The sequence below is a fragment of the Ambystoma mexicanum genome, chromosome 11 (genome assembly GCF_040938575.1).
Source record: "Ambystoma mexicanum isolate Mex_15411 chromosome 11, UKY_AmexF1_1, whole genome shotgun sequence".
Classification (NCBI taxonomy): domain Eukaryota; kingdom Metazoa; phylum Chordata; class Amphibia; order Caudata; family Ambystomatidae; genus Ambystoma; species Ambystoma mexicanum.
The window spans coordinates 914,559,418-914,574,800 of record NC_090934.1 but is presented as its reverse complement, the minus strand read 5'-3'; the positions used below and the strand labels follow the sequence as shown (position 1 = coordinate 914,574,800).

General features: G+C 44.3%; 1 protein-coding gene across 10 annotated transcripts in view; it reads left to right on the top strand.

Moving 5' to 3' along the window:
• The window catches only part of LOC138503909 (mucin-5B-like), a 193,076-nt gene that overhangs the window by 59,688 nt on the left and 118,005 nt on the right, over positions 1-15,383 (top strand). For all 10 annotated transcript variants that reach the window (XM_069624005.1, XM_069624006.1, XM_069624004.1 and 7 more), the window contains exons 20-27: positions 115-253; positions 1,218-1,328; positions 3,907-4,086; positions 4,672-4,908; positions 8,487-8,643; positions 9,556-9,681; positions 12,691-12,775; positions 15,182-15,219. In XM_069624005.1, the coding sequence (XP_069480106.1) occupies positions 115-253; positions 1,218-1,328; positions 3,907-4,086; positions 4,672-4,908; positions 8,487-8,643; positions 9,556-9,681; positions 12,691-12,775; positions 15,182-15,219 (1,073 nt within the window). The remainder of the gene's footprint in view (positions 1-114; positions 254-1,217; positions 1,329-3,906; positions 4,087-4,671; positions 4,909-8,486; positions 8,644-9,555; positions 9,682-12,690; positions 12,776-15,181; positions 15,220-15,383) is intronic.

Genomic DNA, 15,383 nt, shown 5'->3' with positions numbered 1-15,383 from the left:
TCCATATGGTGAAGGTCATACCATGATCCTGTGGCATAAAATGCAAGGATTAACCCTGATGATGTAAGCTATGGCTTACTCTCTCCATGTTTAACATGTGCTTTATTTCCTCAGCACTTGTCAAAACAGAACGTGGAGCTGCACAGATTTGGCCTGCAAAGGGACATGCGCCCTTTATGGAAGTGGACACTACTTAAGCTTTGATGGGTCGCTCTATGACTTCAGCGGAGACTGCGACTACATCCTGGCTCAGGTACAACATTGTTCACTATGAACCTCTTGTTTATTGTCTCGTTCCCTGTGGTATGCCTTTGCCTTCAGAGCAGATGCGGGCTTAGAGAGGCAAAGGTGGAAAGCCCTTCACTGTCCAGCCATTTTCTGGGATTCTCTGTTATAGCAGATTGCTATGACGTCCAATATTGCTATTAGAACATTATGAAGAATTCACAGACTACAATACCAAATCAGCTCTTTAATGTTTAAAAAAAATATAGAATGTTTGATGTGCCTCATCCGTAACAGTGGCTTGTGAAGTATAGAGCTGTGTGGTGTATCACACTGATCCTGAGTGACATGCCTCTTGAGAAACAAGGTAGTGAATGGACACTGGCTGAATTCCCATGTTGCCTATTGGATTGTGTGTCTGTGACATGGGGTGCATGGGTACCAAAAAACAATGAAACATTCATATGTGCCATTAACTGGTGATAGGAGCACGTCAAATAGCCTGGGCTGTCTACAGCTGGGCTGCGCAGCTAGAGAGAGAGCACTACTGTAGCTCTGTAGCTCCTTGTGGGATTGCCAAATCTCTCCGTCCTCTGGAGCATGATATGTGATATTATATTTTATTTATAGAGCACCCATACAAAATTGTTTCAAAGCGCGACTGATACAGGTGAAACGATGGACCCAATTCAGTCTATAAACATTTGCGATTTGCCCCAATCCCCCCAACTTGTTTCCAGCAAAGTCCAGAAGCAGGCAGGGTGGGCTGCCACAGATGCACAAAGGGGGCGGCAGATGTAGGTTTCTTCTCCAGCGCTGCCGCATATGGTCTTTGGGTGTCCTGTGAAGGCCTTTTTTCATGTATGCTGCTCTTTGGTATTAGTGTGGACTGTAAACCTACAACACAATCATGCAATGTTCTACCACTATTTCGGTGTTCATGAAGGAAAATAGGAAACGCTGATAAATACTTTATTTTTCCTTGTCCCAAGGACTTCTGTCCAAACAACGATAAAGCGGGGACCTTCCGGATCGTCACCGAGAACACCGCCTGCGGAACACCTGGGTCCATCTGCCAAGTGCAAATCCGTGTCTTGATTGAGGTTTGCTTGTCTTCAGCACTTTGCGGTTTCTTCTTAATGACAATTGTTTCGACTTGTGTTTATTATCTACACAGTTTTCCACGCTACATCTTCTCAGCCCTCTTTGGCTTATGTAGTTGCCTCTGGACCTAACTGGTGCTTGTCTTCTTCCGCAGCTGTTTGCATTTCATGCACTTTCTTTGAGTCCTGAGCTTTCCCAGCCTCAGACATGATAGCAGTCACTCACAACATGCTCAGACAAAAGTAGTTCGATTTCTTTCCCTGAATCTGCAGTGGCTAGGGTTTTTTTCTATTTAGAGTCTGGCTTGCAGACTCAGCAAGGACAAATTAGGTTAAATCACCCCTCAATACCTTGTGATTTATTCATTTTAAATGTTGACTGGAGTGGTTTAAAAAACAGACCCAAACCTTTGTACCCCACTGGATTACACAGATTGAAGGTATTCTTCTTTCCAGATGTTTTATTTCTTGGTGATTGGTAGAGCACAAACTGCGACATAGTTGTTCTGCAGCCTCCACAGCTGGAAGGAAAGGATAACAGGGAAAAGAGAAGGGGGCAACTGTTCATGTATAGCCTGGATCGTTGCGGATCAGTTGAGTGCAAGAAAGGAATGGGGGAGGGGTCAGAAGCATGCCAATAAAGTACATCAACAGAGGTTGATTCGAAGGAAAGCCATGCAGGGCTCTTGCCCAGAATAGGAGTCACGGTGGAGATGGCGAATCCGCCGCTTGCAGAAGACTATGCGACAAACAGTGCACATATAGGTACATGCATAACAGTACAATAGAACGACCAAACAGACAAGCAACATAAGGTTTCCTTCCCTTATGAGGAGGGATAATAGTCTTTTTATAGCCTCAAAAGGGATTAATGCCCTCCACATGTCTTAGAAGATCATTCCAAGTGAAGCCCCAGCCGCACTTCAGCAGTTGCAGAGACATCAGTCATCATGCATAGATTGTCCACAGGCCAGTGGCTTCAGTTAAGAGTCAAAGGTTTATTTCAATAGGAACGACTTAAGTCTTTTTTCTAAAACAGCAGATGAGTTTGCTTGGCTCTGACAGTGCTAGGAAGATCGTTGCACAAAGCTGCGCCTGCATTAACCAGTGTTCTGCCACCAAATGTATATTTACGGTTGGGGCTGATGGAAAAGGGCAAGTAGGTGGCAGATGCTTAAATCGTCAAAGGGCAATATTCCATTATCTTAAGTTTGATGGACATAATCCAATGATTACATTGGGACTCAGCCCTTCTCTTTGTACATATGCCCATCAAAGGATCCTCTTGAAAAGGAATATATGGAACAGCCTTGTCTCCTGTTAGGTGCAATGAGGATTTAATAATGAAATAAACAATGTCACGCTATACTCTTGTTACATCTTTTAGGACACCCAACATAGTACGTTTGAACTACACAGCCTTCGTTGGGCTCTTTTCGTTTGGTCAGGAGCAAATAATCTCTTCTTGAGAAATCAACTCTGACATCAGCATTAAACTCTACCTTCAAAAACATAAGCGTATTACCCTGCCCTTGAACACATTCCAGTGACTAAGAATAAAATTCATGGGCTTAGGCACCCTACACAAGGCCTTATGGGATACAGGTCCGAATTACATACAAGAGCGGCTAACCTAAGCAGTAGCGTAGGCAGCTTTTGGTGCCCGTAGGGGTGGATAATAAAGTTGCAGCAGGAGGCCCAGGGGTGCACTGGGCACCAGGGGGCAACCAGGCCCCACTGGCTCCGCCACTGAATCTAAGTTCAACTATCCCAGATCTTGAACTCTGGGCAGTCCTTCCTGATAGGATCAAAACATTTAATAAAGTGAGCCATGGAAGAAGGTCAGCACTTGTACTGGGTGTCACACTACCAAAAATAATGGAACTCTTCATGTTTTTATCCTCTGTGTTTTCCCAAGATAATTGTTGCCATCTCTGTATTGTGCAAACCTCAGACACACCTCTTTTCACCTGTGTCAAACCCTTGAGTTTGATGTGATGGGATGTTCTTGCCCCACAAGACTTCAGGGACAAGAATACTCAAATAAGCTGTCACCCGGCTAGTACTTTGGTTATGCGGTATTCAGTCGCAGTGAGGGGCACTTCTGCTGTATTGAGCCGTGCAGAATCTATGGTGTAATGGATGGCCACCTAGAGAGCACCCCAGCAAGAACATTCCCTCTTCTGCTTCCAAAGTACAACAATGACATCATGAATGACAGTGCACAAACCAAAGGCAAGTATGGCGGGCTAGCCTCCATATCTGCAGACAAGAGTTACAGGACCAAGCATTGATGGCTAGTGGTACACTAATCAGTGCAGTGCACCTGACTCCAATGAGGGGGGCTGCCCATCAGTCATAAATGGAATGACTAGCAGGACTCACACTTGCGGCCAAAGATAACACATACAGTTATATTTATTATTATTGAAAAATTGTGCATTTACTTTTCCTGAACTACAAGTAATGATATTTAACCATGAATAATGTGTAACACCTGACCCTGTACACGTTCAATATTGGTAAAGGCCCGGCTAGCAATATTTAACACGACTTGTATCCTCATTCTTTTTTGTAGCAAATTGAACTCCGATTTTCAGAGCAACAAATTCAGATTGTACATCAAGAGGTGGGAGCCGCATTTAACTTCAAAGTCTACATAAGGGGGATCTACATGGTGTTGAAGACGCCAAGTGGACTTACCTTTATCTGGGATCAAAAAACCACTGTGATGGTCATACTGGGACCCAACTTCATTGTAAGTAATGCTGAAGCTCAGGCTCTATTCCCCAACTGGGTGCATGACAAAGTACCCAAGCCAACGCTATATCCAAGTATCTTTGATTAACTAAAACACCCCTACTCCGTTCACGCGGGGTGTTGGGCATTTTGACATGTCACTATCTGAACATCTCTTTTATAAATGGGTTCGATTTCCTAAAGAAATGAGTGCTTTAAAGTACATAGAAATGTTAAGTTATGTTATTCATTTTTGTAAAGCGCACATACACCCAAGGCAGTTTAGCACTAGCTCAGAGAAGTAGACAGCATAGCAACATTTAAAACAGGTGGGTTTTAATGAAACGCCTAAATGACTAAAGGGACCCGGTGGCCTGAAGCGCAACAGGGAGTGAATTGCAAAGTCGGGCTGCGGCAATGGAAAAAAAACAGTCGCCAGTACGGATAAAATAAGAACGAGGAACCAACAGTAAATATGGGAAATGATAGCCCTTGTAATGTGGGCCTTGGACAAACAATCTAAGCCCAGCCATCAGGTACTAGAATGGTTTGCACTGACCTCATTGAAGACTACATTCTTTTTTTCCTTAATCTCTTCTTTCAGGAACGTGTCTGTGGCCTCTGTGGGAACTTTGACTACAACGCTGCCAATGACTTCATGACCCCTGGCCAGTCTTTGGAGAGCAATGCCCAGAACTTCGGAAACAGCTGGAAAGCCCTAGTCTCTTGTCCTGTGGTCAGCGTCTCAGACTCCTGCACCAGCAACCCCTACAGAAAGGTCTGGGCCCAGAAGCGCTGCAGCATCATCAAGAGTGATCTCTTCGCTGATTGCCACAATACGGTAGGTTTGCTTTCTATTTCTGATGAGGTGCTGGGCATTACACTTTGACATGTGTGGCTAACCGGGAGATACGGCTGGCAGGGTCCTTTTCTCAGAGTCATGCATCAGCTAAATCAATTTGGAGGCCATCCGCAGGTTTGCATATTGGACAATCCCAGCTGCTTCTAGTTAACAATCCTCATCAGGTGGTTTTGTTGAACTAATCAGACCCCTCAGGATATTGCAGCATTGATATTCACATTTTGAGGAGAAGAAAAGGAAAGATTTTGTGACTTTTATGTTTAATTAATATAATAGGTTGCTCCTAAACTTCCAGGATTCTGTTTCTAAAACTGCTATTGTGCCTCCCTCTTGGAAACAATTATAAAGGGAATTCATTCATATAAATAATCTTGGCTGCTTGGTCTAGCTGGTGTTCTTGGTATCGAATGTCAGAAATAGACACTGATTTGTCACTCAGACTAATGTTATAAGTGGCAGATGGGTACAATGCTTTATTTTAATCCCTCCTAGTGGGACTTAGAACATTTAGTGGCACATTTAAAATGTAAATGTTGCACTTTTTTGTTGCAAGCCCAAAATCAGTATGAGCTGAGTGGTCTATTTAATGGATGGGAATTCAAGTCCGTTTGTAGTGTGCATACTACAATAGGAAAGATTGCCATCATCATGACAGCGGCACCCTTGATCAGCACCTACCATTCAACTCTAGTTTCTTGACCCAGCTTGGTTACACGAAAAACCTGTCTGTGACCAGTAGCCTGCATTATGGAATGCAGTATAACCACATATCAGAGTTTCATTTGAAGTGTCACTACATCCCTTAAGAACATAATGACATGATATACAGCCAGTCCTCTGATTTCTCACTGTGACCCGTTGAATCTTTAAGAAGGAAGAAATGATCAACAAGTAATCTTGTGATGAGGCTAAACAAGCATTGGTAGCTCCTCGACAGCACTATGTTTAAATTCGGGAGCCTGTATAGTCATCATAAAAAAGACGTTCACATAACAGAACAATTTAAGACAATGGCTACCAATGGCAAAGACTCTTAGCTATGAAACCAGTGAGGGTATACTATAGGATATGAATACTTATATCAATGGAAATAGTTAATTTGATTGGTTAATTTCTGATATTACAAACAATCCATCATAATTTAAAATCACTAGTGGAATTAATAAAGCAAATGATTGCCAGCCAGTTATTTTTATTTAAAAATGACTTTGCAAAAGGCTAAAGAGAGTTGTCACGATGTGGCATGAAGGCCATGCAGACGAAGGTACAGACCACTTTTTTACGCTGAGTCCAATTTGAGGTATTAGGAGGACATCCAATTAATACATTTTTCATCAAATATTATTACAGCAGTACCAAAGCATTCTTGTGAAATCTTACCACTTTAGGCTCTTTGCAATAGAGGAGCTAAAACATACTCCGACGGCGAAGGATTGCTCCTTTATCTAACAGAAGCGGCCAAGCTCTAAATCCTCCCTCTCAAATATGCTTAAAGTCTAGGCAGTTATTGGTTTACCCTGTTCAACTCTTCTGACTATCCCTAAGAGCTAAGACCTTGATGCTAGCTCTCATAGAAGTGCTGTCCAGTGTATGGAACTTCACAAACTTAAAACAAGTTTTGGAATCAAACTGACTTGTTTACTTATTTATCCAATTCATAATCCCCAAAGAGAGTAACCTCTACTAGTTGATCAGATGAACGATATAAATCTTTGCTTCTTGACTGACATATTTTTAGGGCTCGGAGTTGAGATTCGCAGGCATTTAATATCAGGGTACAGTAGGTTGTAGTCTGCACTACCAAAGGGTTTTTCGATGTTGAACACAACATTTCTCAGAATTCATTTAAAATCAGTGGTAGCCGTGCCGGTAAAACCCGTGAAAATACCGGCAATGGGCAATTGCCAGGGTATTCCGACCCCACCGGACCCAGTAATTACCTATTGCCGGGTGCTGGTAATTGTCAGTCCCCATTCCCATTGAGCCCTTTAGGGCTCAATGGGAATGGCGAGCATAGTAGCACCGGCACCGTTAATAACGGTGCCGGTGCTACTGCCAAGTTCTGCTCACAGGTGCCGGCTTGGCCACCAGGACAGACCTGGCGGCCGTAATAGCACCCACGAGCAGAACTCGTAGTTTGCCGGTCCAGGAACTACGGTACCAGCAAGCTTACTGGTACTGTAGTTCCCGGACCGGCAAACTTGTTATGACCCCCATTCTGTCTATATGGTGTGGATTTCTATAAGAATAAAAAGTAAGGGTCAATTTCTAATTAACCTCATAGGATCGGGTGCTGCATTCCATGCTTCGGGCACATAAAGGGGAGCCACCAGAGATGCCTAGGACCGCTCTCCAAAATGCCATTCTTTGGGTAATTCTCAAAAATGAATGCAGAACGTGTCCCAAATTGCTTTTGCAACACACCACTAAATGTTGAAATTCAGGGCTTGAAGTCCTCAATCCACTCCGCCAAAATCTGAGCACTATACTTGTGAAACAAATCTAATAAGGCTTTGAATCCTCAGCAACACCTGGGAGATCAAATGTTTGAGTTGGGTTTCCTTAAGAAAGTTTGGCCTTTTGTGTGGATGGTGCCCTCTAGCATTAATAGTGCTAATAATAGAAAGAGGAGTGAAATGGCCGGTAAGCGCCCACTATTTTTAGCTGACAGGCCTGAGAATGGTGTTGACTTAATGAGGGATTAGATCCATTATCAGCCCTGTATGCCACAACCTCACAGTTGCCATTACTACTATTAGTAGCCTGGCATCACACTCAGGGTGATAATAGAGTTATTTGGCTGAGAAAAAGGTTTCACTTTGATAAAATGCGACATATAGCCATGCACTCTTTCCTCAAATAAAAACATTGCCCCCTCAAAGATAGCTGCAGTTTAAAGGCAGAAAGGGCCTTTCGATAGTGGCAAGGCGAGGTTATGGATAGATGGGTCTGAAGTGCGCAGCTCGTGCGGGGCACAGTTCCCTTGGAACACAGGCCATCATAACTGGATTCGGCCTGGCGTACCAAAGATTGGCTGGCTCACCCACACTGGGTGCTAGGAATAGTAAATGACTGAGATGTCAGGAAATGTAGCCGAATTTAAGAAGGCTCTCTACATTGCCCATTGGGTTCATAGGGTAGGGGAACAGAGTGGAAAGGAAAAGGCCAAATATTGGGTCTCATTCTACCTTTGCCGGTATCCTTGCAGTAGAGCCACCAGGATACCGGCAAATGTATTAACTGTCTCCGGCACCCGGTCTGCCGGATTACGGGTGCCAGAGTGACGGTGTAAATCCCATTCATGGACCTTGGGGTGATTTGCCGTCATTAATGAGGCCTTTTTTGCCAGTAGGGCACCTGGCTTACCTCCAGAATTTAGCTGGAGTTAACCCAGGTGCCCCACCGGCAAACCCGTAGTCGGGCGGTGCGGTAAAGGGCCAGTATCCATGAATAGTGGCACTTTTTTACTGCGCCGGCCGACTTAGAATGAGGCCATTGTCTATTTCACTGAAAGACCCTGCCAAGTTCTTTGCTTCACTATTTGCATTATTTTGCAGGTGAACCCAATACGCTATTATGATTCATGTGTATCTGATGCCTGCTCCTGCGACAGTGGTGGAGACTGCGAGTGCCTCTGCACAGCAGTGGCTGCCTACGCCACGGCCTGCCGAAAAGTTGGTTTCTGCATTGAATGGAGGACACCAGACTTCTGCCGTAAGTATCTAGTAGTTAGCAAAGGGATGATTGCACTTTCTTTGACTTGAGCACCCACTGTTACATAACTGCAGAAACGGCAAACAATGTATTTGGAGAAACTGCAGTGTTAATGAGACCAAATTTGAGACAGCAACAACTCACTGGCTGGATGCTGCCAATTCATCAAAGTTAAGGCATACCTAGTAAATACATCCTCTGGTAAATTAATGGTATATCATTCATGGCTAGTAGTGTTTGCAGTGGCTATAATGCTCGAGTCAGGAAGTACCGGACAGCAGTGGGAGCGGTAGCATTAACTATCGGCAGAGTACTCATGGTAATCATGTACCGATGAGGTTGTGATTAGATCAATCAGGGGTGGCAGTGTAAGGAGTGTCTGTATTTCTTAAAGCTAGCGTTGCTGTTTAACATTGCTAATGAGAGCCCTGTGTGGTAGCACTGGGGCTAGTTTTCAGGTCTGGCAGCTCTAGGCGTTTGGCACTCTTTCTTGACCATATAGCAAAATGCTCCACTTCTAAGGTTCGACGTTCATTCATCCACCGTTTCTTTTTCGCTGCACTTTCTGCTGAACGTTTTTTTTCCGGAAAACCGGTAGGGTGGGGTGGTGTATAGGGATAAATAATAGGGGAGGGTGTATTGTGGGGAACCCACTCCAAATAATAATAAAAACATTCGATTATTTTTTTTGGCAAACAACTTTTCGGCAAAAAAACGGTCGAACAATGAACATAGAACCACTTCTAATATATTAAATGTTCGTAGTTTGAAAGGAAAACGTGTAGATGAGTTGCAAACTCTAACTTAGCTGAGTCCACATCTATGAAACCACATCCTCATCCACTTTGTATTGCCTTCATCCCTGTAAATGCTTTCTCATCATTGTAACATGTCCTTTATATTTTCCCACAGCCGTATTCTGTGACTACTACAACGCAGAGGGGCAATGCGTTTGGCACTACAAATCATGCGGTGACTGCCTGGCGACCTGTCAGAACCCGTCAGGCAAATGCAGTGACATTGATTATATACTCGAAGGTAACATTGACGTTTTGAAGCTATCTTAGTAGCTTCTTTATGCCAAGTCTGGCTCTTCATGGCACAGTACATATGAAGCGCAATGCCATCTGGTTTATCGATCTCTAGTCTGCACGTATATTGGTGCTTGGCTGGTAGTGGCCAAAGATTAGCCAGGTCCCCTTGACAATTCAGTGGAAATAGCTTAGATCCTGCCCTCTGGGCCCCCATCAGGGCCCCTTTCCACCCTTCTTTCTTCAGTGTCACCTCCTTGCTCGGAAAATGTGCATCAATCATTTGCAAGGCAATCCATGCTAGAACACAGCGTTAGAGGACGTATAAACTCGTAGAGATGCAGGTAAAATGAGTTCAAACAGGAACCTCCATGTTCGAAGCCAAGCAATACAACGCTACATTATACCATTGTATGTTTGGTAAGGGACTGGCCTTTACAAAGCTGGGCCGAGATTCTAACGGTGGAGCTTTTAACAGAGAACATTCTACTGTAGCAAGAGAACCTCAAATATAAGGGGCTGGACACAAAGCAGTCTGCATGTTAGAGACCAGATGAGACAGTTTCACAGAAACTAGAATGTGATAAGGATGGGCATGTGATTAGACACATGTTTGACAACACGCTGCACCTTTGATTTTCACATATGTACATTAATGCAAATTTACAAGTTTCGAAGAAGTAAGGACATGTGCAGACTTGAACTCTGCCAGAGCAAGAAGGAAAGAACAAGAAGACAGGCCTTGTGTGTCTACGCCCCAAGAGTCTGGAACCTCTTCCTCATCAACATCAGAATCACCCCACTCACTGCTACTGTCCAGGAAGGAGTTCAAGACCCACCTCTTCAGGGAACAGCTCCTCCCTGAGAACTAGGTTCACACTCCTGGTGACTGGGTGATCTCACCCCCATTGTTTCCTCCCCTAGTTGCTTGTGGATCCCTTGCGGACAAATTGCCAACCTTCCCCCTTTCCTTTTGTTAGCTCCACGCTGCCTAGTTTCTCTGTACCCTTCATCATGTTCTTCTCCCATGATAGTAAACCGCTCCATTGCTTCTCGAAGCTAGGTGCGCTCTCAATAGATACCCCATAATAATAATAATAATAATGATAATAGGCACATTAGCAATAAAGTGATCTTCCCACATTTGCCTATTTCTGGTAAAGTATCAAGTTAGCATTAAAACCTATATTTGCAACTTCCAAGGTCAGCAACCTGATCCCAAGAACACTTGGCTATATGTCATATGACACCAGAAGGAATCCTGTGTCCGGTCAAGGGCCTGAACTCAGATGACCTTTGGCCCACAGCCCACCTAAGATCATGAACGATATTGCACCATCTGTCGCCTCCTGCCTCACATTGACAATGTACCTTTCCCAGCCCCCTCATATGTCCGAACCTTTGGAGCAGATAGCTGTGAGATATTTAATCCCTTTACTGAGATTTCCAGCCTCTTGCTTTACCAATTGAACACCTTCTATCCTGCTAAGATACCCGAATTAGAACAGATAAAAGTGCTGGGCTATCTGTGCTTGATGAGCGATGGTGCGGTGCTGTTGCTCTCATTTTATTATACCTGTCAGCAGCATCTGACACCAGGAATCATACTATCCTTGAAAACTCTTCTAGCTGATGCAGGAACACAGGCACTGCACTGGGATAATCACCTTTCTTCCTGGAAAAAGAACCTAGCTTTCACACCAATTTTCGTTCTCTGTCATTTCTTTTTGTTTGTGGCCTTCATCAAGTCTCCTCACCATCAAAAATCCTATTCCTTGTTAGTATCTAGTCGGCACCATCAATCATCTGGTCCTATGGCTTTCAAGTCCATTGTCGTGTGAATGACGCCCAGGTCCTGTTCCATCTGAACCAGAACTGGGGAACAAACTGACAATCCAAGAATATATGTCAACCATAAGAAACAGGATAAGCAAATAGAGGTTGAAATTACATTCTGGGGAAACAGATGTTCTGGTACCTTGTGGCAGTGTCTCAGTGAGTTGGACGACTTCTGTTTCTTACTGTCCATGATACTGGAGAATCTGGTTTTCAGACTGGAATTGAAGTTTTTACTGGTACTGCAGGTCACAGAAGTGGCTAGATCTTGCTTTCAGCAGTTAACAATCTTGGGGAAATAATGTGCAAATGTGAGTGCAGTACAACTGGGAAAACCCAGTTAAAACTTTCCCCCATACCTCAGGGATACCCCACCTAGAAATAGGGAGGTGTGACATGTCACCGACTGGAGGTTATCTTCTTGATAGAGCTTCATGCTGTGGTTTTAAGGAAAGAAAGGGTTTAGAGGTCTGGTAAAAGACATCACGGGATTATATAACCACCCATCCTTGAATACAACGCTCTCGGCTTCACTAAAGGGCTGAGCATTTTCAAAGAAATCCCATCAAAGAGTCTTCTTCATCACCAAACTGATTTCTGCAGAAAGCTCATCCACTTTGTTTTTCCACTTTATCTCGGCTCAGGAGAAGGGATTTGGCTAAAGTTAAGAGAAGGAGGATGAGAAGAAGTAGGGGTGAGGGGAAGGGTGAGGAGAGAGAAGTAGAGAGGGGACAGGGTTCTGGATGTGCTCTGGCTATTGGTCAGAGGCCTGTGTTCCTATCTATGTCACTCACAGATAAAAGGCAATCATGTCCATGAACATAGGGGAGAGTAGCCATCAACCAAGGAAAATGTTGCGAACATATTTCCCAGACAGAGATAGCACAATGATGCATGGACTGTCACATTCGTAACAGGCTAGTAAGCCTCTTAAGATAACCACTAAAACTAAGGATGTGCTGATAGGGAAAGCCTCCCAAATCACACATGGGTGCTGATAGAATGCACTCTGCTTGACTCACGCATATAAACTATGCCAAAATGCTGGTTATTGTTAGTACGTAGACTCTAAATACCCTGCTTCTCATTTCAACTGCTATCAAGCCAATCTTTATGCCAAAAGCCTACATGCAGAATGTTGACAAATGTCCCCTTTGTTGTATCTTGTCTTTTGCTTTAGGTTGTTACCCATCATGCAATGAGGACAAACCATACTTTAATGAAGAAAGCGGCAGCTGTGTGTCTGCGTTGGAGTGTACATCATGGTACGTGTCAACACTAACAGATACACTACTTGACATCATGCATTTGGTGCCAGCCTCTCTTTCTGAGCTTGGGTTCAGACATATATTTGGTAGGGGCTGTCGCTGACATGGATTCAGAACTTTTCCACTCTGGATAAACCCACTGATTGATCGCTCCAAGCTTCACACAGGCATTTCTAACACTCTACATTCCTTTACTCGGTATTGCAGCTTGGTCTGTGCAAAGATTTCCTGACAAGTGGCAAAACCTGCCCTGCCAGTGCTGGATTTGCAACTCCCTTCTCACCCGCAGCATTCCTGCTCGTTGGCCTTTGAACTTGCACACAGCTCTAACATTACACCTCCATTCTGTCCTGTAACATCTGCTACTATTTCAGTAGATGGACCTACACAGATCTCTGCCCAAGCTAGGCCTGTGTGAATCATCTGAAAAGAGTCAATGAATGTTCAACGGTCTGGCCTTCCAAATGTGTGTGGGCGCAGTCCTTCTATGTGTCCCCAACACCATGCCAGTAAGTGGGTCCTGATGAATGCTCATGATGCCAGGACAAGTAAGCCTATGGCTTGTGTTTTTACGTTGAAAAAACGTTGTACCCCCCTCTGCGATGGATAAGGCCTTCCCCACATGGATATTTTGTATTCAAATATTAATAATTGATTCTTCTGAACATTTTGAAGTTCAGGGGATCCAAAGAAACCCGATTCACACCTACATTTGAATGATTTTGGGGTTTGGTCAAACAAATGTGCCCAGAATGACTTCGAATCCGCAGCTGAGGGACATGCACACAGCTCTAACAATGCAACCTCCTCCCTGGTCTTCAACATCTGCTGCTATATAAGTAGTTGGGCCTGCACACACATCTGCCCACAGTCCTCGCTCCTGACCAGTAGCAGGGATTGGTGGGGGGATATGCACGCTGCTCTAACATTGCACCTACATACTGGCTGTAGCACTGTCTGCAGGTCACTGCGAGGAGCAGCAGACATCTCTTCTTGGAAACATTCCAGCTGTGCACATGTACCTGAATGCAAGCATAACTGGGTGATCAATAGTCACCTGCTGCATTAGATGTCTCAGAAATGCCACCGTCTATTTACCTATGCACCTCAAGTATCCTGTGTAGGATCCCAGTCTTAGGGAGCTCCCCTTGTGCTGACAGAGTAAGCAATGACGTGGGCCGACCTCCTCCATGGGTCCACTGAAAGCTACCCATCAACTCCCTGTAGAAATGGATTGCTAAGTTATTCATTTGATGACAGAACGTCGTCCAAATCTCAACCAAGGGTGGACTGGACTATAGGGAACTCTGGAGCTTTCCCAGTGGCCTCTGCACCCTTGGCCTTGGCCTTGTTTGGGAACCTTTTTTATTTATAAATGTTCTCATAGGAAAAGGGTTGGGCTTGCTGAAAATGTGTAATTTAGGGCCACTTTGAATATTATTTCCAGGGCCTCTTTTGGTTCCCAGTCCACCCCTGATCTCAGCAAGCCTTCCTATTCGAAAAGGAACATAATCTTGGTGTGCAATGGTAGGGGGATTCAGGCGTTGTAGGTGGACTCGGTTTAGGTGCACCATTGCTTACATTATAAACCAATTTGTGCACAATAATAAAGCTGTGGTCAATGTTTGAGATTTAAACCCATCTACCTATATTAAGATTGTGTATTTCGTTGACATTTGTAGGACATCTGAAAACCTCTGCCTCTTTATGGAGCATCACTTCTACCCCAGTGTTGCACCACGTGTTATATACGTAGGCAGTTGCCTCTTACTGTCTTTCTCCTACTCAAGCCAAACAACAAATGCACTCTTCCGCACCATTGCCATCTCACTGTTTACCTTCTTATGTCTCCCCATTTGCACGTGCTTCCCATGGGCTGGCCTTGCATATCTCCTTCTGGCTTTGATTGGTGAAGAAAAAGAGGGGCAGGGTCACTCTGATTCTAGAGGGTTTCTAACAGGATGTGATGATCAAATAGATCACAGTGGAACCTATGTTGTGGGTATTGAGTAAGAGGCTGAAATTTCGAGTTTTTCTATCACAGGGGACAGATATTTGGAGCAATGATGCATAACCATTTGAAACAATGAAACACTCAGCTCCTCCACGCATGATACACTGGGAGGCCTCCACCCGCTATGCTCATTTCATATTTTAGACTCTGAGCCTCCGTCTGGATATCCACATTGATCTATAAGGAAGCATAAGTGTGCACGCCACCACTTATCTAAAACCAACCTCGTGTTGATTTAATGTATATGTAAAAAGAAGTATATTACAGAAGGGGTAAGAGAGAAACTGTAACAAGCATCTTTAAGCTCAAAGGCTGGTATTGATGCTAAGAATGAAGAATGCATGCTTTTTCGATGGCATGACTCTTTTGTCTTCCCCTCTCATTCGCAGCACCCCTGGGGAGGCTCTCTGCGCGGTGAACAGCTCAGGTACAGTATGCCCGTTTTTTATTTACCATCAGTTGTTTCTCATATGACAACATCTATACTAGACACATGTTGGGCCTCATTAGGACCCAGGCGGTAAGGGGTTTACGCCGGCGTAAACCATGGCGCCCCTTACCGCCTGAGTACGAGTTCCCGTAGCGCCATGG